The following is a 24,284-nucleotide window of genomic DNA, read 5'->3' as shown; positions in this document are numbered from 1 at the left end:
GTGAAAATTACCAAGAAAAACCAATCTCTGTACAGACCAGTTTAGTAGCTTCATACAGAATGGCTAAGTTTCTTATAAGAATTTCTTAGGAAACCAGGTACAGTGGAAATCAAGATCTGAAGTAAAGATTGGATTGTAAATAGTGGGTGTACAGACTGAATGTTTATAAGGTATATTTATGACCTATTTTGAACAAATAAACACAGTCCCATATTATCCTGCTTCGTGGGTTTCATAGGAACAGAATATATTTTTACAGTCACTAGACAAGTCCTGCCTTGAGGACTGATTAGGGAAAGAGGGTCCCATTACTGATACATTCACACAAGAATGATTTACTCAAACTTAATGCCTCTTTTCTCTAATCCTCTGCATTTGTTCCAAAGACTTTCTCCACTGTAGCAGTCAAGCCCCAGGCTGTTTTTATTTACTGGTGTAGGGGGGGAAGGGGAAGACATTCAGAGAAGGAAAGGAGCAGAATATACCTGAACAGAGCTCCATCCATCTATGAGTGCACTCTTATTTCTTCCCGCTCCAAGCTGAATTGCTTCCCTTTCTTCCACTGCCCACACACAGACCAGGGCATGGGCTTCTCCTGGGGCCTTGACAACTGCCAGGGCATGGAATGATCCAGAACTGGGAGGAGTGTTGCATTCTTCAGTCTCAGTGATTTTCAGTGCAAATGCATATCAGCATGAATTGTCCTTAGACTAGTTGCTTGTTTGAGAACCTGAATGCACCTTGACATATAGGTATTTAGTTGGCATGCTACAGTGGTCCCTTCCCTTATGCGGGGATCCGTTCCAGAACCCGCCGCGTAAGGCAAGCTCTGCCTATGCTTGAGTCCCATTGAGGATAATGGGGCTTGTGCACACGGCAGCATGGCGGTGTGAGTGCCGCACGCGCCATTCATTGAATGGCGCATGGCTTCCAGCATAAACTGGAAGCTGCGTAAAAAGCACCCACGTATGACACGGGCGTACAGTATATAAATGTATAATTGCACATTTCAATCACTTCCCTTTTTAACCATGTCTTTTCTAAGTTAAAGAGTCCTTAATCATTTTCTCCCCAATATGAAAAAAGTTCAATACCCCTAAGCAAATTACAGTTAGTGCATATACTAGTACTTACACAATCCCAGACCCACACTTATCACAAATGGGCAACTTCTGGGCATTTCCAATGGATGAAGCTACTTTGGTTGTTGGAGGTTTTACACTTCTAAATCCAGAAGGCTTGTCTCCTGTGAATATTTTAAAATATAAAAATATATATTATTATCTGAAAAGATGCCTGGATCATGAAAGCTGAACTATAACTCAGTCCACTGTAAGCAAAATATTGCCGTATCATCCAATACTTCATCTATTAAACCTCCTTTGTCAATGATGATGAGAGGTGTCCAAAATACATGTGTTTGAAAAGTGAAGAAAAAGCTTTTGTTATTTATTTATTTTTAACTATTTCAGAACATAGTTTTTTTGTGGGTTTTTCGGGCTATGTGGCCATGTTCTAGAAGAGTTTCTTCCTGATGTTTCGCCAGCATCTGTGGCTGGCATCGATGCCAACCACAGATGCTGGCAAAACATCAGGAAGAAACTCTTCTAGAACATGGCCACATAACCCAAAAAACCCACAAAAAACTATGGATGCCGGCCATGAAAGCCTTCAACTTCGTATTTCAGAACAGATATATATTTCAGAATGGACATATGGGAGAAGAGATAGTTGTGTTTTATAAGAGGCAGAATGGAAAAACTTAAAGAGAACTGTTAAACTGATTGGTAATTCTAAGTGTTACTAAACACATCAATAAGAGAGAACTGGGAAGGGCTCCTGGATAGTATTACGAATATCACAGTTATACCAGCACTTAATACTTTGTTTAATTTTTTTTAGAGTACTAGGGTAATACAGGAAAAAGAGAATCATAGAATCATAGTGATTGAAACTCAAATATTCATCAAACAGTGATACCTTTAATGGCCAACCAAAATGCACAATATACTTGTTGCAAGCTTTCAAAGCTCCACTGACTTCTTCTTCAGGCAAGATGTTACAAACCAAACAGGAGAAAAATTAGAGATGTTAGTAAGATGCTTGCATTCTGTTGTTTCTGTCTTTAGTTAACATGGTATGGGGAGAGTATTTTGCAGGCTGGCTCCTCCTCTTTCTGGCCATGTAGCAATTGGGAGATTGCCTACAAAAAGGCCTATGGCCTCAAAGGAATGGAAACCGACTGGACTGCAAGAGAGGGGTCCTTATTGAACTTCCCCATACCATCTTAACTAAGGACAGAAACAACAGAATGTAGGCATCTGACTAACATCTCTAATTTTTCTCCTGTCTGGTTTGTAACATCATGCCTGATGAAGAAACCACTGGAGCTTTGAAAGCTTGCAACAAGAATTTTGTGCATTTCAGTTAGCCAACAAAGGTATCACTGTTTGGTGGATTTTTGTTTGAATTTACTAAATGGCCAATACAGTTACCCCTGCATGTTTTCTGAGGATTATCAGCACTGTGGATATTACATATCATGGCCAAACCTACCAAAAAACCTAAGATACTGAGCAGAAAGATATGATTTATGTTCTAGGTCCTTAAAATTGATGTGCATGCAATACATAGTTAAATGCCTGAGGATGCAGGCATCATTCAGTAGATGTCACAAGCCATTGCTGTTATATGTGCTGATTCTGATTCTGAGGGATGGTGCTCAGAAGTTGCTACACAGACCTGGAAGAAATCAAGAAGAGCTGAACGTTTCTGAATGGTTATGATCTTCCCTCACATTTTCTGACAGAAAGGGCCATTACTCAGGTCATGGAACCAATAGTAAGGAATAGACATGGCAGTTAACAGAGACGAAATATATGAAATAATAATTTAAAAACAAGTTATCTTCAAGAGCAGATGTAAAAAGAGTGGATTAGGGTTAAGTGAGAAAATATTAAAGGACTAGTGGAGAGTCTGAAAAAGGATATGCTGCTGAAGTGGTAAGATAATTTTATATTAGCAACCATGGTGCCACTGCACTTGAGTACCTTACTGCCATAAAGAGTATATGTAGAAACACTGCAGGTGGAGAAGAGTACCTATAGAGGTTTCAGACTACCTGTCAGAAACTGGGAAAAGAAGGTATGACACTATACATTTTGAAAAGAAAAACATCTTCAGAGAATTTATGGTAAAGAAGACTAGAGTATCAGCAAGAGATTAAGATCGGTTGAGAACAATCATAGGCATGCTATTTGTTAGAGCTGAACATGGAAGACATGAGAGAGAACCCCTCACTACACTGATGGGGTGGGGGGAGAAGAAGGTATCAAGTAATCAAATAACACATTTTATAGTAAAGGTGTGGTAACAAGATGATCCCTCTGGAAGGGACAATATGCAGAAAAGAAGTGGAAAACTTTTCACTCATACTCCTAAAACACTCTGGCCTAGATCCAGTTGTTAGTTCCAACTACACAGGGCCCTGCGGATTTTAGCATCCATGGATTAAAAATGAAGATTAATTTTTTAAAAAATATACCTGAGATTGAGGCATCCCAGAGTGAGAAGCAGTCTTGGGGCACTAATAGAGCCTGGGGCGGGAAGGCCTAGGCACCAAGAACACATTCATTCTGCTTCTGCTGCTCAGAAGGGGCAGCTGGCATACTCCCAGGAAGGAGGAAGAATGTAGGCATGATGTTCCTGCTTGCTCCCCCCTTCCTCTTAGTTGATTTGAACCTATCTTGGGAAGGAGTTAACAAGGCAGTCAGAAACAGCATGTTCCTGGCCCTGGGGCTTTGGTTTTCAATGCTGCATGTGTGAGTTGAACTCATCCTGGGAACTGGGTTGCAGTGTTGAGTGTCTGATTTGAACCTATCCTGGGAAAAAGCTAACAAGGCAGTCAGAAGCAACACGTAGCATTGCAAACCAAAGCCCATCAAGGGCATGGCCATACCCTCTGATGTCATCTGCCCCATGGGAAGAGGAAAATGCAATCTGTCCTCGCATTGTATTATCCATCCTTGACTTAGAATATGGGGCTAGATAAAAGCAGCCCTCCTGCTACAGGATTTTATAAAGGAGTTGACATAGGGGAATTTTTCTCCTGAGCCAGACAGTTGTTATAGGGGGCAGGCAGAATTTCCACCAGGACTCAGCATATATCCCTGAAGATTACTGCAACCTCATGATATCTGACATGCAGTTTGGTCGCCCATCCATATCAAAGGCTATAACCTCTTGTCACTTTTGTTATGTTTCCAGGCAAGCGTGTGTTCTTAATGATCTCATTTATATGCAGGAATACACTTACCTTTTTCTTCAGATTCTAAAATGTCCTGTAGCACCAAGAATGAGGCGGATTGTCGGGGTGGCTCATTTGAATCTTGGTTCTCCTGTAGCATCTTATAAACCTCAGAGTCTTTGTCAATCCTTATCGTAGTAGCGGGCTGGTTAAGTTGGTCCAAGCTGCACAAAATTAAGACAAAAACCTTCAATGAACATAGTATCAATCTGTGCTGTAATTTAGAAGAAAACACACACAGTCAAGGTAACTAGTGGTGTAAAATGTATTACAATTAAACTGAAGTGAGATTAAATGTAGCACAGCTAAAATAAGCAGTTAAGATTTTCCTGGTTATTTTCTGTTTTTAGCTACTTTACATATATATTCACACTAGATCTATAACAGCAGAAAGCACTAATCAATTAACCAGAACTTCCAAAATATTTCTTGGCAGGATGCACACTGTGCTTAACATTTAGGCTGTAATACGTGTGCAGGTATTGTCGGTGGTAGAGGTATTCCATATTTTTAGCCCTATGAGAAAAGGTCAAGAGAACTGGTGCGTCTGACCTGGAGCAGGTCTTGACTGCCATTTCCCAGATGATGTGTCATGAATTGCAAAGTTACAGCCTTCTTGTGGCTCACTCTTTCACTGTTGGGTCCTCTGCTTGCTGTGTTCCTTTAGCTGCCTTCAATAGGCAAGGGATAATTTTGACAGTTTTGGTCTCCTCCATGGGTGCTCACCATATTTTTAAATGGAACAGTGGTGTTTTACAATAGTAAAATTATCTGTCTTGGCACCAACCAACATGGTAAAAAAGAAAAACAGCAACACCATGTTCTCCTTACAAAGACTCATTCATAAATGTGTACAAAGGATGAACTTGTGCAGTGACATTTTGAGCATCAGAAGCCACATCATTCTCTTTCCTGTACATCTTGAATGCAGACAGACAGTGGAGAACAACTGGAAAAGTATTTGCTACTATTTGGGTAAGAACGAAGACTGACCAATACAGTAAGAATACTGTTTTTCTTTTCAACCATTCTGCTAAAACATTCAAACTAGTATCAAGGAAAGAATCAGTTTTATTCCTTGATCTTTGACGTTATGTAAACTGGCATTATGTAATAAGGGGAATGTGTTTGGGTGCTGTCACTGTATACCAATCTAGTCCACATTCATGGAAAAGACTTTGTCAGGAGCTATGCAGTTTAGTGGCTTGAGCTCTGGACTGACTCTGGAGACAAGGGTTTGAATCCCTGTTCAACCATGGAAACCTACTAGGCGACCTTGGACACGTAAATCTTGCAAAGAAAATCCTGTGATGGGTTCGCCACATGATTACCCTAAGTCAGAAACAACTTGAAGACACACAGCATTGGGGTAAGGTATGATACACGTGTCATCACAATAGCACAGGAAGTGATTTAAGCACTGCAAAAGATGAGAAGAAAAGTACACAGATGGGATGATTTCCAAAGAAAAAAAATCTTGAAATACCCAGTGAAGACTCTGCTGCACAGCTCAAGGCTAGGAGAGAGGTTGTGGGTTATCCACAGACCAAGTCCAGAGTAAAACATTTTCAAAGTATGTGCTTAGGATACAGGGAGTGCACCAGCAATAAACTATCTCCCCAAAAGAAAACATCTCTGCTACCCACAGAGTGATGTGGCAGTGGTACCTGGTTTAATAAGCATGTCTAGTTGAAATATTTAAGGTACAGTGAAAAGCTTTGTTATCCCAGAAGAACACATACAAGTGAGAACCGCTTTTCCTCAGTCTGTGATTATTACAACTAGAAAATTACTCTAAAGAGCAAAACAGGATTTCTAGGCACTTGTTTCAAGTGGATATACACTAGTATATATTTGATACTAATATAAATACACTAGCATGTAACATACTAGCCTGCCTCCACGGAAAAAGGCTTTTGCATGCAGTACGTAATGAGGGAACTGCTGTTTTTACAAGTTGCAAAATCCCATCCAGCACTGCACAAGTAGTACATTCTGGGTACTGTATTGAGCTAGGCCTGAAGATGGCACCAGATTCAGCACTGATCCTTATGATTCAACGCACACTAGCAAACCCTTGCCTCTGAACAACCTGTCTCAGCAGGATTCTTTGGATCCCACTAAGAAAAATTTTATGGAAAAATTCTTTATTAGAGGATTTTCACAATTCTTACTTTGCTTGCAGATGGACTTCTTTTTACAAGATTTAGAAACTTCACAATACTTTCTGTTACATTTCTATGTCGTTACATCTTCATAGAGACAAAGTTCTTTACAATGCAACCCATTAAACACTAAGAAAAAAGTGTGTGGTTGATTCAAAGTCATGACAAATACCAAGGGCATTCACACTGGAAATGAATCATTTTCAAAATTCAACATAGTGAAAATTATCTTTCCAGTTTGTATGAATAAAAGCAGTGATGACCAACTTGCATAATTCAGTGCCGTATCATGCATGACAGAAAAAGAAAAGTATCAAAGGCTACTAAGACGAGCTTCATGCACCAAGAGCCAATGTCAACATAACATCTGCCTCCCTCCCTCGGCATACCTCTTTCACAGGTAGATATGCACATTCAAATGTTCATCCATGTTTCCTGCCTCACCACCACCCAAGTCCCACATCTCCTTTTTTCTTTTCTTTACTCAATATATTTTATGTCCAGTTATCTACATATTTGTTTGCTCCCATATGATTTTGTAATAGATGAATAAGGTGATCCTAGGAACATATGTGTCAAGGTTTGAAGTGAGCCCTTAAAATAAAATTTAAAAAGCACAGTGACATTCAGCAGACATTGAACAACACATTGTTTCAGAAGCAGCATGGCCCTTAATTTGCAGTGGCGGATTTATCACAATAATGTCAAGATATTGTGCAAAAAACACAAAGCAACAATTTAAAATCTAGTGCAGTGGATAATACAAAAGCTGAGGAAAATGAATGTGCACAGGCCTTATGTCAATCGCATATTAAACAGGCAAAGTTACCTGGGGAAAGTGGGACTAATGCAACAGATCTGCCCCTGCAAAGAATCCAGGATGTTTTTCTGTGAATAGAGCTGTAAAGGAGAATTAAACTGTATGTGTCGTACTTTGAGTCCAGGCACCTCAACTTCCACAGGGCTACTGGGACAGATCTGAGCAACTTCCTTGAGTTGTTCCACACCAACTCTGATTTGATGTGGGATGGATGAGGTACTGTGCCTTCTTTGCAAAGGAGAGGCAGAAGCGGACTGAAGAGGGTTATACACAGATGCAAAAGGAGCCTTGAACCCACCACTGGGTGATAAAGGGCTAGTCAGGAGGAATGAGTTAAAAGGACAGAATTGGTTGATGATGATGATGATGATTTCCCATGAAGACAGGGAAGAAAGGAAGAAAGAAATTATTTAAGGAAAACTGCAACACTAGACCATCTACAGCACTAAACCATGTTTCAACATGCAAGGGGATGCACATTACTCAATAGTTCAATATACAATTAAATATACATCTTACTACAACACAAAATATGTAATTTAGATTATTTTTTATTCATATAACTGATGCATACTGACTGCCGATTAACATAATGGATGGGAAGCACTAGGGTTTGTACTCACCTTACCCTGCCCCTTAGAATTTCTAGGCAAGAAAAAATCCATAGGAGTGGGAGGGCAGAAGGGACTGTGAAGTTAAGAAAGTGCCAGGGTTCAACAACATAGTCTTCACCTGGGCAAAGTACTGCTGGATGTCTTCTGTAGGAGCTTTTTTTTCAGCACACACTCATCTTCAAAGCACTTTTTCCCCATACAAAACTTAGGTGGGTTATGAACCTGCAAACTTGGGCTTTCGGGACCCCACAAATGGAAACAATTTCCAGACCAGGGTCCAAAAAATTCTATGGACAGCTCCTGTTAGTAAAGTTAATAGATAGTCCTACCCCAGGGAAAAGGGTTGCAACTTGCGTGAGAGGGCACCGTAAGAGGTAGACAGGCAAACAGATGCAGGCAGGGGCTGGTGTCGAGAAGGGCGGGATGCAGCACCATTTGGCCTTTGCTACACTCAACAAAACGTCCTGGACTGGAAAAATCCACCAGACCCTCTATAGTTAGATAATTATTCCCAGAAAAGGGAACATTTTATCACAAACAACCTGCACTACGAGTTCAAATATCAAGATTCAGTTCTCTGTACTGTGAAAATATAAAGCCTGTTGTCTACCTGTGCTTCTCTGAGCTGTCACCTCTGCATTCATATACATAATGGATTCTGTACTACTAGGAGCTTCCTGTAATCAACTTCTTTGTCCAACAATAGAAGTGCAATTAATTGTCATTATGACTGTAACTTAATGAAGAATAACTTTACTCCTTTTATAGTTTATCTGTGACTTTTTAGATTGCTGTTTTTGTCATTATGGGAGTGTGACAGAAGAGGAATATTATACAAGTGAAACCTCATGCTTTGATTATGTAATTAGTTTTAGCATTTATTTGGTTGATTTAATGTTTATTTAGTTGACCTAATTTTAATCATTTTTGTTGATTTCTCTGACTAATATTCAAAAATAATCCGTGTTTTAATTTACTTGTAATTTGGACTGGAAATTTCTTTTTCCTTTTATCATTTACTTGATATATGTGTTCTTTTTTCCCATGTTTCTCATTTTTGCAGTTGGTGGAAAAGGGGTAGAGAAGATTGAGGAGGTGGATATAAATTCCCCTTTTTGTTCTTTTTACCTTTTGTCTTTATCCTGAGGTTCTCCCTACCCCTTTAGAAAAGGAAGAACTAGCTAAGAAAAACTTGGTTATGAAACTGTAAATAAAATAAGATATTTGACATTAACAATATCATTAAAAATCAACAATTATTTGAAATCAACTGTTTAAGGGTTTGGGATAGCATTTGTCAATGTTAGGAAAAGTATCTGTTATCAAAATTAGTATCTTGCCCAAAAATATTTATATATTTCAGACAGTCCGAATTATTTTTTTTAAGCACTCCATTCTCAAAATGACAGAAGGGTTCATCTAAATTTGTATGGCTAGAGAAAAAAGCAAGGGTTAAATGGAAAGTATTAATAGATGCCAAAGAGAGAGGAGGGTTAACAAATTTAAAAATTACTTTAAGGCAGTTTAACATGGCTAAAATAATGGATTATACTCAAAAATAAAAGGGATTTAGCTTTGGAAGGTCATGAGTTGAAGATGGGATGGCATGGATACCTATGGTATGGGAAGGCTAAAATTAATGCAAGGTTTGAAAATCATGTTATAAGAAGATATTTATTAAGAGTTGGGGTAGATATAAGGATAGAATCTGGCCCAAAATATCTGGTTGACACTCTCTACAAGAGTTTTTTTTTTTTTTTTTGCAAATGTTAACTGAGAGAAAGTGGTTAACTTATTTTATTTTATTACCACCAAGAACTGAAGAAAGAAGGGATCAAATTACAATAGTTATTATACTACTAACTGAGAGAGAGGGTGAAAGAGGATATGAGGATCTGGCAATATGAGGATGAGAAGTCAGATTCTATAAAATTGTTATGTACGGATGATAGACAATTGATAAGCAAAATGAATAAGTTATTATTCAGTTGTAAAAGTAGTTATTCAGTCTGAAGATGAAGAAAAATAAGTTTAAAAGTATGTGATTAGTTGGGCCAAAAATGTGGGACACAATATACAAATGAATCAATGGAAGATATTTGAATTAAGGGATCAAAATTTACTTGTTCTTACACACTCAAGGAAAATCTTTACTCTTTACAAGGGTAGATTACCCCAGATAAACTGGCAACACTGTACAAAGAGAGTAATAGCTGCTGAAAATGTTTTCCATATATTGTGGAGTTGTAAAAAGTTTAAGAAATATTGGTTTAAAATAAGCAAATGGATACAGAGGATTTGGGTGTTTAAATTACTGTTGCAACCTGAATTGTATTTGTTAAATGTGGTTAATGCAGAAAATAAAAGAAAAATGAAGCATAGTAATGTAATTAGCTGTATGGTAACTGCAGCTAGAGTGGTATTTGTTAGACACTGGAAAACTAATAAATTACCAAATTGTGTGGATATATTGAGGTATAAATGTATAGTACTATATACTGAAGTATAGATGGTCAAGTTTTTTCATTTGTTTGGTATAAAAGACATTGTTTCTTGCAGGCAATATTAAAGAAGCTTATTAACGATTCATATTATAAAACACAGAGGGAAATCTAGGATAATTAGTTTAGAAACAATCCAAGGGAAACAGAAAGTATTTTTATCTATGGGAGATGGGGGGTAGACTTTGTTGTTTAAATTTTGTTTTTTAACGGTTTGTATGTTTCTGTGTTGTTTTCTTTCTTGTATGTTTTAACTTTATATTTTAGAATTTCAATAAGTATCTTTTTAAAAAAATAAATTATAAGTTTAATTACTTTTAAAGATATTTTCCCACCGCTGGTCAGAATATTTTAGAGCTGAAATGTATATTAAAAATGCATGCCTAAAGTCCCACTGAGTTCCAATGGCCAACACACCAGCCAAGTATGAAAATGAGTGCAATACCATAAGGGTGGAAGGTTGGTTGTATGAATGCACAAATTGACATGTCTTTGCTGTGGTGGATGAGAAGGAAGTGAATGGTAAGACATGGGCCACATCCTGGTCATGTGTATGAAGGGCAGGATTGCAATTTGTGCTTCATGATTTTTCATTTCTAGAATGTTCTGAATGACATGCTGTACAAATACAGAACCCATATATGTAGTCTATCGAGACCATTAAGAACGCTATCTGACACAAAAAACCCATACAGCCAAAAACATGGGACATTTGTGTGCTTTTTGCAGGATGGAACACCATGTTCACTGGCAAGAGAACCAAAATAATAAAAACAATTTATTATGTCATAATAAAAGCAACTGGCACCTGCATGAGTGGGGAGACAATTTTAAAGGCTCGTATGTCATACTGAAAGCACGTTGAAATTTTGCAGGTAGCTGGTGAACAAAGAAAGAAACAATCATTAGTTTTACTTTGCCATCTTCAACAACTGGTGTGTACAAATCACACCAGCCGAGTGAACAACCTGAAAGAAAAAGACAATTTTGAGAAACATTATAACATACCTGCCACATGCACATACAGACAATAATTCCTCAGTGCCCGTGCTTGCACTGCTGTGTGTCGAGCAAAAAGATAATAAAACAGGAAGCCACTTACTTCTTATGGGACTCCAGGTCACCCATAGATTTGGACTCCACTGCATTGTTGAAGGTCTGTATGTTTTCTGAGGAGTACAGACTTGCTGGGCTATTGTACTGGGCACTGATGACTTTAGGTGAAGTGCTGGTAGCAGTGGTGGCAGTGAATGGCATAGCACTCCTGTTGTGTGCACTTCCTATATGCCTTACTTCCTGCATGCAAGGAAGCAGAGCCAAAATTCAGAAACATTTGACATGCAGGTGGAAAGCGGCAGACAAATGTACGAGGAATATGTGAAAAACACTGCTCGTTTACTTATGAAGTGCGGGGATGCAGGTAGAAGAAGGAAATCTACGGCCAAGACATTCATTATACAGTAGTTTCAAAACCAAATCAAAATCAACAGCAGCAGTCAGATTTTCACCCTGAACTTCTCTGGCGCCATGATATACACAAACCTTCTAAAACAAAGAGAAACCAAAGACAACCTTAAGATAACACAATGTTGTGCAAATGTCAGGGGCTGGAGAAGACAACTTACCTGTGTTTTCAAAAAAAAATTTTTGCTAATAATTAATTTTGCTAAAAATGATCCCTCCCATGCTGTCCAGAGAACATAAGCAAGAATTCTGAAATGGTTTTGGCCAAAGTGGGCTGTTTTAGGTTCAGGAGAAACCTCTTTTTTAAAGAAGGAAATAAATTACAAGTCATATTTCAAGACACTATGGCGGGTTACAGACTGCCATTTAGGACGCGCTCTGCGCGTCCTAGGGTTAGGAAGGGGCATGCTAGGGTTAGGAAGGGTTGCCCCTTCCTAACCGGTCCTGTTCCCAACACGCGCGGAGCGCATCCTAAATGGCAGCGCCCATCCACATGGGCATTGCCATTTTTACGTCGTGGATGCTGTGCATCCAGACGTGGCGCAGTGGAAGTGACACCGCAAGTGCGCGCCTTGCGCACCACTTCCGGGGGCCAAAAAGTAGCGCCATTTTGGTGCTCCTTTTTTGCTGTGGCCAGAAGCCTTGTGGTCTGGCCGCTGGGGCTTCCCGCCGCAGCTAATGGTAGCGGTGGGAGAACGGCCACTTGAGAGCGGTCTGTAACGCGCCTTACTTGTTTTTAAAAGATCTCTTTTCTCCATCCACAGGCCATCCTTTCTCCATCCTTTCTCCTGACTCCATCCACAGGCCAGCACAAAGTGCTGGTCTGTATCCCCCCTAAGTGCCTAACATATCTTTGTTCAAATGGCAATTGCCTATACTGTATTAAAATCTTCAGGCAACAACATGTTGACACACTCAAATCCTCCTTCTGTGCCAAAGGCTATGCATTAAAAATCAACTAGCCAAGGAACAAATACTCTAGTTTCCCAAATTCCTACAAATACACTGGGTTTGCAAGAGGGACATACAGAGCCATTTTGAAAATTTCACTCTTAACTAAACAGTGGCACTAAACTACTTTCTACTCATAAACTGCTTTCTACTCATTTAAGTCAGGGTATTAATTCTAACAAGTGCATGGTGCAATGGTACAGGACATAGGATATTTCAATAAATAGTTATACAGCAACATTACATATGCTGTATAATGTATGAAACTTCAGCTGAATTATTGGAAAACAGGCCTCTTATTAATTATACAACAGATAGCAATAGCAAGTACATTTACTGTATACTTAGCAAGTAAACAGCAAATACAGATACTTTGCAGTTAACCAGAAAGTAGCACAAACATTGATTTTGTGATGATTCAATATCATCAAGCACGATGTTACAAACCAAGCATCTAGCCCCATGATGGTGAACTTATGGCACATGTGCCATGGGTGGCACATGACACCATTTCGTAAGGCACGGGCCCAGAACAAGGAGGAACAGGCACGCACATGCCCATTCCTCCTCCTCTCTGCTTTTTCCTGGCCTTAAGCTGTTTCTCTGACACAGCTGGAAGCCAGAAAGTGGTACTAGGAAGAAGGAGCCAGAGGCGCCTTCAGCTGCCTATCCGAAAGAGCTGGAGGCTGGAAAAAGGGCTAGAGGAGGAGGAGGGACTGGCGCGTGCCAGTGGCTCCTCCCCAGGGACCTTTGCCAGCCTCCAGCTATCTCCAGAGAGACAGCTGGGGGCAGGAAAAGGTCCGAGGGGAAGAGGGACAGACCTGTGCCCAGTCCTCCTCTTCCCCGCTTGCCTTCCATGCCAATAGGCTCTGGAGAAACAGCTATGGGTCTAAAATGGCACGGTGAACAGAGGAGCGGCCGGCAAACTCCAGAGGGCGGCAACCAGAGCAGCCCGCCTCTGGCTGCCATCCTCCAAAGTTCATTTCTCGGCTTCCAACTGTTTGCCGGCCTCTGAAGGTCCCTAAGGGACAATCAGGGGCGGCAAACTCCAGGGGGAGGAGCCAGAGGCTCCTGCCTCTGGCCCCTACCCTCCAGACAGGTGGGGGCCAGGAAAAGGTGGGTGGATGCCCTGCCCCCTGGATGGTGGAAACCTGACCCCTGAAGGACAGAAGCTCCACCCCCCAGAGGGCAGAAGCCCCACCCTCAGCACCTGGTAGAGCCCGGTGACATAAAAAAATTAGTTGGGGCACGCGGCTCCAAAAAGGTTCGCCATCACTGAAGCCTGATGAAGAAGCCCATGGAGCTTCGAAAGCATGCAACAAGAATATTGTGCATTTTGGCTGGCCAATAAAGGTATCACTGATTGATTTTTGTTTGTATTTGTTAAATGGGCAACACAGATACCCCTGAATGTTTTCTGTCTAGTTTGATGTAAATACTTTGGAGACTTAGAAATACTATCCAAAAGCTAAGCACCCTTTTGTATACCACTGTTGAGTGTCTGAATGTACTTCCCCTACTTTAACTTTTTAAACTTTACTTCTTAGTAAGTCATCAACACAATTTACATTTCAAATGAATCTGTCAACTGCCAGATAATTGAAAGCAGCTAATCTACAGCACAAATAAGATTTTCCCAAACAGTTGTGGTAAACAGCCAGACCTTTTAATACTCCCATATACAGTATTCAGAATCAAAAAGTGCAGAAATCATGAAATTCATAAATAAAGGTTAAAAAAGACCACTTTCAAGATTTTAATTCTTCCTCTTGTAAAAAAAAAAACATGATGAGAAAAATGGCAGCACTTATTGCCTGTGTGCGCACATGCATATGTGCCTTCAAAATGCCTTTTTTTCTTAGGGAAGGACTTCTCAGAGGTGGTTTGGTCACTTCTTTCCTCTGAAATGTAGCCTTCAAGCACTAGTAGTGGCTGGTGGTCTCCACTCCAAGTACTAACCAGAGTTGACCCTGCTTAGCTTTCAGGATCAGATAGGATCTGGTTCCTTTTTTAGGGTACTTGGGCATACACTGACAGAAATAAGTACTTTGAAATGTGAATGATAACAATTCGCTCTTTCTCCCTCCCTGGGTGGGCTATAAAAACAGTCCAAGCAGCTCCCTATCTCTTTCTTCCACATTCCTGAAGCATTTCATATCTATTAAAGCAACATCCAGTAGAAACAATGAGTAATATAAAGCCAATGAAGTTCACCAGACATCTCAGAATGGTGGCAGCTAACACTGTTTACTTCCTGCCTCATTGTTCTTGCCAGCTACTGCTTTCTTATCAAATGTCAACTGACACACCCTGGTTCTATAACTTTCCATGCACACTCTCCCATGGAAACAGATACACAAAACAGCAACAATTACCTCATCTCTACAGGATGTGACACAGCAGACTTTAAAAGGAAAGCTTCAGGAAAGCCAATTCATGCAGTAGCCTGTTTTAAAACAACCATGGCAACAGCTGGGCAAAAACAAATCAAGTCTGGAAGGACAGCAAAAGTAATGCCATTCATTTATTTGCCCTGCACAGGCATGAGATTAGCTAACTGCACTCATGAATAACAGGTATACACTTACACAACACGCATATCACTGTACATAAGATCCAGGACAAAACCAAAACAACCTGGTCATTAGAATCCTCGAGCTGGGCAAGAACACAAGGGCCATCCAGTCCAACCCAATGTCATGCAGGAATACACAATCATAGAATCATAGAGTTGGAAGAAACCACAAGGGCCATCCAGTCCAACCCCCTGCCATGCAGACAATCTCAATCAAAGCATCCCTGACAGATGGCCATCAAGCCTCTGTTTAAAGACCTCCAGGGAAAGAGAGTCCACTACACTCCGAGCGAGTGTATTCCATTGTCGAACAGCCCTTACTGTCAGGAAGTTCCTCCTAATGTCAACACACTTGACACAATCAAAACACTTCTGACAGATGGCTACCCAGCCCTTGTGTAAAAACTTTCAAAGGAGGAGATTCCACCTCACTCAAAGGCAGCCTGTTCCACTGTTGAATAGCTGTTACCATCAGGACGTTCTTCCTAATATTTAGGTGGAATCTCTTTTCCTATAGTTTGAATCCATGGCTCTGGGTCCTACTCTCTGGAGCAGCAGAAAAGAAGCTTGCTCCATCCTCAGTGTGATATTCCTTCAAATACTTAAACAGGGCTATCATATCACTCCTTAACCATCTCTTCTCCTGGCCAAACACGCCAAACACACCCAGCTCCCTAAGTCTTTCTTCATAACGCATGGTTTCCAGACCTTTCTGGACACACTCCAGCTTGTCAATATCCCTCTTGAATTGAAGTGCCCAGAACTGGACACAGTATTCCAGGTGAGGCTTGACCAAATTAGAATAGAGCAGCACTATTACTTCCCTTGAGCTAGACACTACATTTCTATTGATGCCACCTAGAATAGCACTGGCCTTTTTAGCTGCCACATTACACTGCTGACTCGTGTTCAGCTTATGGTCTACTAGGACTCCCTGATCTCTTTTGCATGTACTATTGTCAAGCGGGGTGTCACCGATTCTATATCTGACCTTTCATATATTTTTTCTGCCTAAGTGTAGTACCTTCCATTTCTCCCAGCTGAAATTCACTTTGTTAGTTTTTGCCCAACTCTCCAATTTATTAAATCCATTTTGAATTCTGATTCTGTCCTCCAGGCTATTAGCTACCCCTCCTAATTTGATGTCATCTGCAAATTCCTGATATCAGTACCTAGGCTATATCCATTCTGTAAGAGACACTACTTAGACAAAGAAAAAAGTTACAGCACAGACTTAATGAAAGAGTAAACATTTTTCTCAGGCTGTTCCATTCCATGAGGCTATAGGACAAAAGTGCTCTGAAATGACTAATTTACATAAGATCCTAGCCACCAATGACTTTTTTGCAGCAAGCCAACACTGGGATCAAGGCTTGATGAAAAACTAAAGAGAGTGGAGTGTTTGTGGTACTGTTTCATACATATATTTGCATATATGCAGTTGGAGATTAGCAAAAGTAGAATCATAGAGTTGGAATAGACCACAAGGGCCATCCAGTCCAACCCCCTGCCATGCAAGAACTCCCAGTCAAAGTAAAACCGATAGATGGTCATCCAACCTCTGTTTAAAGACTTCCAAGGAGGGAGACACCACCACACTCTGAGGGAGTGTGTTCCACTGTTGTAACAATTGAACAAAAAGTGGGTCCTTTTGCGCCATGGAAAGGGCACCCTAGCTGCAGCGGAGGCAACTTTTCACCATTTCTTTGGAGCAGCACATGTAAACGCTGTGCTGAAGATGCAGCGTGACACCACCTGCCGTCTGGTCAGGTGGGCGGTGTGGGGGCAGGTGGTGTGCGCACGCCCTGCCCCCACACTGGCGTATAATGCTGGTCTTTCAAGCCTCAAAATTGGCAGCCATCACTACATCTTGTGTAGCCTTCTTTCACACTGGCATAATACCTTTATATATGAGCATTCCTCCACTACACCAAGAGAATAAACAGTCAGGTAGCCATGCTAAGCAAGCGGTTACTTAATCACATAATGTCTCAAATACTGAAGAACTTGCAGCTGAATCTGTGAAATGCTTGCTACAGAAGATTGCTGACGTGGTTATGTCAGGAGCTATACAGTTCTGACGGTTTTGTGATCTGTGATTACTGTTTCACTCATGCAAGTCTTGACTTGAGGTTGAAACACATGCATATGCGATCCCATTCTTTTACCACTAAAGTTTCTTACTACAGTTTATACATTTGATAGATTAATCATAACAATTTAGCTTGTTTCTTCTGAAGCACAAGCCAAAGATAGAATGCCTTTCATTGTACACTTGTGCCTCGATATCCACTGACTGCCCCCCCGGCACTGTGGCTGCCGGGGCCTGTAATCCATGTTGGCTGCATGGGGACTTGCTTTTCCAGCAGTGCTCGGGGCCCAGTGTGTGCATGCCCTGCTCCGCCCCCTCCACTGCAGCCAATGGACGTGCGAAACATCAAATGGCTGTGGGGGAGGGGGACGGGCATGTACACGCCAGGCCCCAAGCGCTGCTAGGAAAGCGAGTCCTCATGTGGCTAGTGTGGATTACAAGCCCCAGCAGCCCTGGCACTGGGGAGAAGAATGAGGGGGGAGGAGTCTCATTGTCCCTAATGGTGGTCCACCATTGGAAACAATGGGACTTGAATATCTGCAAAATTTTGGATTCGGGGGGGGCAGGAACAGGAGGGGCCACTGTATTCTTTATGGCTCTCTGGAGTCATAAACACCACGGGTAAATCTAAAACAGGTAGGCAATCTGCAAATACATTTAGGTAAATAAAATGATCTGCCAAAGAATGCTGGCTCTATGAGGAAAAAAAAACAGTAATTACCAAGAGAGCAGAGTTATACAAACAAAGCAGAAGAGCACTTGGCAAACTTTATACTGATTACTAGTCTGAAATATGCCAAGTTCACATTCTAATTCAAGACATGCTCCAGCATGCACCTTGTCCCTGCTCCCACCCAATATTCTGGGAATGTTTCTTGATTCAGACTAGAAATAGTATCACAAATATGTTAGCACAAGGATTGAATCTGAATGCCAAATGGAATGCTGCTCTCATACACAACAGTGCTAAGTTTAGCTTCCCTATCGCAACATCTGTTTTTAAGAACAAGCTGTTTAACATCTATTTTTGAACTTGTCTTTGGACCCAAAATGTATGGATGCAGTCACACAACCAATTTTTCATCTGACCAAGCTGATATGCACAGGTGTGCTGAACAAGAAGCATGATTCTACATTTAAAATGAAACCTGAGAAGCAGTTAAACAACAGCAATTTGCAGTGCCTCCACAAGCCACCACATTTGTGAATACAGGGAACCAACTGGTGAAAAGGAACAGGTGGTCATTAATAGTACCTACCTGGGGTTCAGAAGCCAGATTCATCTTGTATGGATTTGTTTTCTCTTCCTCAGTAACCATTGGTGACCAAATTTTTGATTCACTTCTGCAAGAGGAACAGCCAATGGTCATCTTTGGTATTCTCTATATCAGTTTCAATAAATATGTATAGTACTTGTGGCTTGACAATTCCATAAACTTTAATTCCCCAGAATTCAGGGTTTGCCTGGGATGCTCACAGTATGTCAATCTCATCAGTTTGACCTCGTGTATAAACTGAGAGCATGTTTTAAGACCAAAATTATGGATTTTTATATGAACCATAGTCAAGGATAAAACCCAGGATCATGTAACAAAGAATATAAAGGATGAAGCAAAAGAAAATTATTCCAAAGAAAACTTAGAAATTTTTGGTAGGCATAAGTGTTTGTGCTCACCCTAAAGGCTGGATGGGTGAGGAGGGAACTATGGTAAATGTTGGCTGTATGTTGTTTGGAGAAAGTAGCCAGGCATGAGTGGGGCTAAGAAAATGCACATATGTCTACTCTCTTGGCACTTCTTTGAAGGGAAGCACCAAAGAGTCACCATTACCACCATTTTCCCATGCAGGCATTCAAAAAGGCCAGAAGTGGCATCATGGAAGGGGTTGGTGTATCCTTTAGATTCTTCCAGGATGGATGAAGCCTTTTGCTACTCTACTCAAAGAAGGAGATGATTCATTTTTTGATAAGAGTTAAAGTTGTAGTTCTTACATCCCATGGATAAGTTGACCCAAGTTTTTATGTAAATTTTTCACTAAAATTTCTAGACTTATACATAAGCATATACATCATCTGCAATTGCTAATACAGTTCTGCTTTACATACTGTCACCATCATCACCATCACCATGTCTTTAATGCAGTTAACAGACCATTAAAACATCATAGTAAAATATATATTTGAATAAAATCTGAGGACAGGGTTGCTATTAGTTGGGGTCAACTTGAGGGCAGTTAACAGCAACAACAGTACATATTACCCATCTAAAACAGAAATTGCATTTAATAAAAAAATACATTCAATATTTGCACAATCATAGAGAGGTGAGTTATATCAGTCAAATCTAAAAACTTAGTTACTTGCTGAGTAATTGACTTGTTAAAACCTTGGAACAAAATAGTCCAAGCATAAATATATATATATATATATAGATATATATAATATATATATTAAAGATAGTGATCTTTATACTTTACATTTTTGTTTCTTAATTTGCTTTTTAATCTTTGCTTATAGGCGTTTTCCTCATTTAAAGCCGCTCCTCTTGCATATTGTAGAGGGGTGGGATATAAATTAATACTAATTAATAATAATTAATCAATAAATACTAATAATAATAATAATTATTTTATTTAAAAACTGACATTGGCAAGAATCCATTAAGTTATATTATTTGATTTCCATTTTTGTTTAATTATCAGTAATTTCTGTCCAGAATTGATTACTTTAGAACAGATTAGGCACATATATCAAGTGTTCCTAGTGCCTTGACAACTTCTCCATCATTTCTCAGATCTATTTTATTGATCTTCCTGCAGCTTTAATTAACGGAATGCCCTTGCTAATACTGCTAATAGGGAAGAGATCTCCATTTATTTCTTGCTATATATTCATGTTGGATTGCTTTCCCTCACTTTTTAGACCCTTTATTGAGGCCATATGATTTTTCAATAGTTGCTCTGTCAAATTTTAGATAGACAAACCATATAACGCACATTAGAATTATTTTAAGAGGATTGTATTAACAAATCCACAATGCCAGTTACTACCTTTATGAGCCAAAGCGGCTTTTATTCTTTGGAGTTGTGCATAAACGATATGACTTCTGTGTGGATTTTCGCACTTTTCGCATTGGCCAATATCGCTATCCTTGAATCTTGATTCTGTAAAAAACATTTTTTTTAAAACCCGTTAACAGCTTTGGAAGTGCACCAAAAAGAAAGTAAAGACACAGTCAATCCTTTATGCTACTTTTACAATCTGTGGATTTGCAAACTGAGATCAAGCAGAAACAATACTTAAGGAGATTTTTCAGCCAAGGCTCTGGTGGCAAATTTTGTAAACAATGATGACACCCACCAAAATGTGGACATGACCAAATGAAATCGTCAGAGGTTGTGTAGAATGGTCTGAGTTCCATCTTCTCTGAGTCAGTCCAGTCCACAGTCTCTTCTGTTGCTTCCGGTCACAATGGAACAAGTTGTAAGCAGGTTTTTTCGTCCCGAAATCTTGGCCATTATATGAAACCATGTTTTGCAGCCTAGGAGTCTGTTGCATGGAACTGACATCATCGAACTCCAGAGCTGGAAGGAATCCTAAAGCAATCTGACTCAGCCCCTGCAGAGGCGGGATATCTACAGCTAATGTTTCTCTGAGTAGCTTATTTCCAATGAGCTTGCAATGGCTGAGAATAAAAACCCATGGGGGACAGGCCAGTTTTCTAGACATTCCTTTCATAGCATAAACGATCCACTCCCTAGAAAGAAAGGATTCGAAAGAGGCTACTCAGAGGGCCAACCGCCTCTTCTTCCTTATTATGGCTGTTCTGCAACATGCATTACCTGTGCAAGTTTAAAAAAGAAAGTGCACCTCTAAACAGAGTGTGGCGACCCATTACCTTAGCATAGTGCCCCCGCACAGGATTCCACCCCCTTATTTTGATTGATTTAAAGTACTAACTTCTTCGAGCCTAATTTGGCTTTCGTTTTTTGTTTTTTAACAGGAAAGGAATGTACTTCCCAGTATGTCTTGCCTTTTTAAATTGGAACATGGTCTCGCTTTTTCAGAGCCAGAGGGTAGGACCTACTAAAGGCAAGACAGAGTCTGCATTGACCTCAGGACGTATATCCCTACTCCCACCCTCTAAAACTCACTTCACACTACAAGAACCAAATATGGGAGGGTGTTCAATGGCTATGGTACTGTCTAGACGGGGCAGGTTCGCGCCATTGGCCAGGAATATCTTTACAAACTTTCAGGGGTTTATCTGCAGTGATCTGGCGGAAAGCAAGGGCCTCGCATTAGTTACAGATCTACCAGTTAGTCCAGACCAGAGTCTTGTTGTACTGATTTAATAAACACGTTGGTGGTGCTGCCACTGAACGATGACTGGAAACATTTGAGGTATTTTTTTATAAACTATATGTCATGATAATATTGGTTCAGAGCTAGACCATGGCTAAAACCAGTGTCTATTCTACGCTTACAGTGCTTGTCAATAGTCATGTAACATGATGGCATTAATTTCTTTTAATACTGCAGACGGCCAGAAAGAATTACTGTTCTCCCCCACCCCCTGGGAAGTGTAAGGGACATTAAACATGTCTCATCCCTCAGCGCGGAGCAAGTTTACCCATTCCCTTAGCGTGGGCACTTCCATTTCAGATTCAATCTTCTGGATTTTTATTGTTTGTTGTTTCCGTGCCATTAAAACAAAGGGGATGCAATTGCATTTAGGATCAGGAGAGAGATGGGGGAGAGGGGGAGAAAGAAAGAGAAACATTGTGTTAGGCGTATAACTCAGTATTCCTCAAAAAAAGCTGTTGGTTCCGCCCCCCAAACAATGTTTTAAGCTCAAACCGATGTGGATCAAAACCACGCCTGGGAATATTGTTACCTCTTCAGGAACCTGGCTCTTCTGACCGACTATATCACTCACCGTTTGTATGTGTGTGTTTTCTAAAGCTACACAGAGAATGTCTCAACATATCTTCTTGGTTGGATTGCAGCATGCAACGGGACATTGAGAACTGATCCAGCTTGTCTTCCCTGTGCCTCCTCATAAACTATACTTTCCTGCTGTGTGACATTTTCTGTTTAAGGTAGGTGTGAGAATTGAATTAGCTCATTTGCAAAAAAACAAAAAATTACATATTTACCATTCTATTGGGCAAGAACAGTTTCCTATGTTGCTCTTGCTAAACCTTTTCCAACATGAAAGATCACAAAATCAATTGCACCCCTGCTGTTTACTGTCACTGAAGCAAAGCAAGAAAATTAAAAACATCCCGAAAACACTGAATTTTCAAATGAAGTTCCCACCCATTTATTTCATTTGCAAATGGAACCATCTGACAATTCTCACATCTGGGTGATCAGGTAGAATTTTCTCAATTCATAATACTAAATGTAAAGACACAGAGGATATAAAAAATCCATATTTTTCAGCAAAACTGCCAATGAATAATCATTACCATTTCTCGTCAGTATGTTCCTGGGCTCATTGTACACGTGCCTTAAATCCTAAAACCGTTTGGGATGAGTCCATACAGAGCACTACCTTTCATCAACAGGGCCTGTCTGGCTCTTTTAGAGCCTTACTTTCACATCTGCCTAGAAAGACATTTGGGCTGGTGCAATTGAGGGACAGCCCTTCCCGTGGTGGCTTGCCTGAGATGTTACCCAGATACCTCTCTTCCATTAAAGCGGGACTTAGATAATAGTGGTTTCATGTATCTTTTCTATTCAATTATGTACCAGTACTTCCTACCGTTTTTCCTGCTGATTTTTATTTTATATTTCTAGTGTTGGTTTTTTTTTTGTCTGACGTGTCTCTCTGTGTGTGTGTATGTATGTGCATGAAAATCTATGTTTGTTCTGATTATCTGTCTGTATGTATCTATCCCATATATGGTCCCCCAAACTTTTTCGTCTGTATCTATCTAATAGTGATCCTACAAACCTTTTTTTGCACACTAATGCCCCCTTCCCTTCAGCAATAAAAACCATCCCTGGTGCCCCCCCTCCCATGGCCTATCCCAGGAAGGGAGGGATGGCGTGGCTGCCCCTGACGCGCCACCATCTAGCTTTCTTCAGTGGCTTGCTGCTCTGTGTACTACCTCATCTATGCCCAGGTTACCACCATTACCACCTCTGTCTCACCCTCTCATGTGTGGGAATACAAGCCGCAGCAGCACCATCGCCCACGTCTGCTTCCCTCCCTCTTGTCTGTGCCATCCTTCCGCAAAAAAGGACGACCAGCTGGCTGGCTGCTCAGTAGTTGCTGTGAATTCCAGTGTGACCAGATTAAAAAGGGAGAACCACCAACTAGCTGAACAAGCAATGACTGCGAAGCTCTAACCCATGCTAGCCTTTGTCGCAAGGCCCAATAGGCTTCTTTGGCTACTTGTCAGCACGGCTGCACAGTTGCTGTTCCCAGGGTTTTGCTGCAAGCTGAGCAGCTGGTTGAGCAGCAACTGAGAAAGCCTTTCACCCACACCAGTCTTTGCCACAAAACCAGCAGGGTGAACGGCTTCTCGGTCACTGCTTAGCCAGTGCTCAAACTGCTGCTCCAAGGCGACTAGCTTCTGCCTCAACTGCTTTGCTCCCAGGTACTCGATTGCAACGGGAGAAGTCTTCTCCTGCAAAGGAAGGACTTACAATCCTTCTTCAACGGAGGTGGAGAGGGCACTTCCCCTTTCTCCCAAGTGAGGAAGGAGACTCCAATCATACTGAGGCCGAGATGGGTTGAGCTTGTGTGTCTGTAGGGGGTTTTTACAGATGTCATATGCTCTTGGA

At 40.7% G+C, this 24,284-nt stretch overlaps 1 protein-coding gene across 2 annotated transcripts in view; it reads right to left on the bottom strand.

Annotated features, from left to right (window-relative positions):
• The window catches only part of PDLIM1 (PDZ and LIM domain 1), a 75,217-nt gene that overhangs the window by 3,491 nt on the left and 47,442 nt on the right, over positions 1–24,284 (bottom strand). Inside the window, exons 3-7 of one of the 2 annotated variants that reach the window (XM_042458621.1) lie at positions 18,748–18,832; positions 11,509–11,702; positions 7,301–7,606; positions 4,316–4,470; positions 1,135–1,246 (exon numbers count right to left, since the gene is read on the bottom strand). In XM_042458621.1, coding sequence (XP_042314555.1) covers positions 1,135–1,246; positions 4,316–4,470; positions 7,301–7,606; positions 11,509–11,702; positions 18,748–18,832 — 852 coding nt within the window. The remainder of the gene's footprint in view (positions 1–1,134; positions 1,247–4,315; positions 4,471–7,300; positions 7,607–11,508; positions 11,703–18,747; positions 18,833–24,284) is intronic. The other variant, XM_042458622.1, reaches the window with a different exon arrangement.

Source organism: Sceloporus undulatus, chromosome 3 (assembly GCF_019175285.1).
Source record: "Sceloporus undulatus isolate JIND9_A2432 ecotype Alabama chromosome 3, SceUnd_v1.1, whole genome shotgun sequence".
NCBI classification, from domain to species: domain Eukaryota; kingdom Metazoa; phylum Chordata; class Lepidosauria; order Squamata; family Phrynosomatidae; genus Sceloporus; species Sceloporus undulatus.
This window is presented reverse-complemented; position numbering and strand designations above follow the sequence as displayed.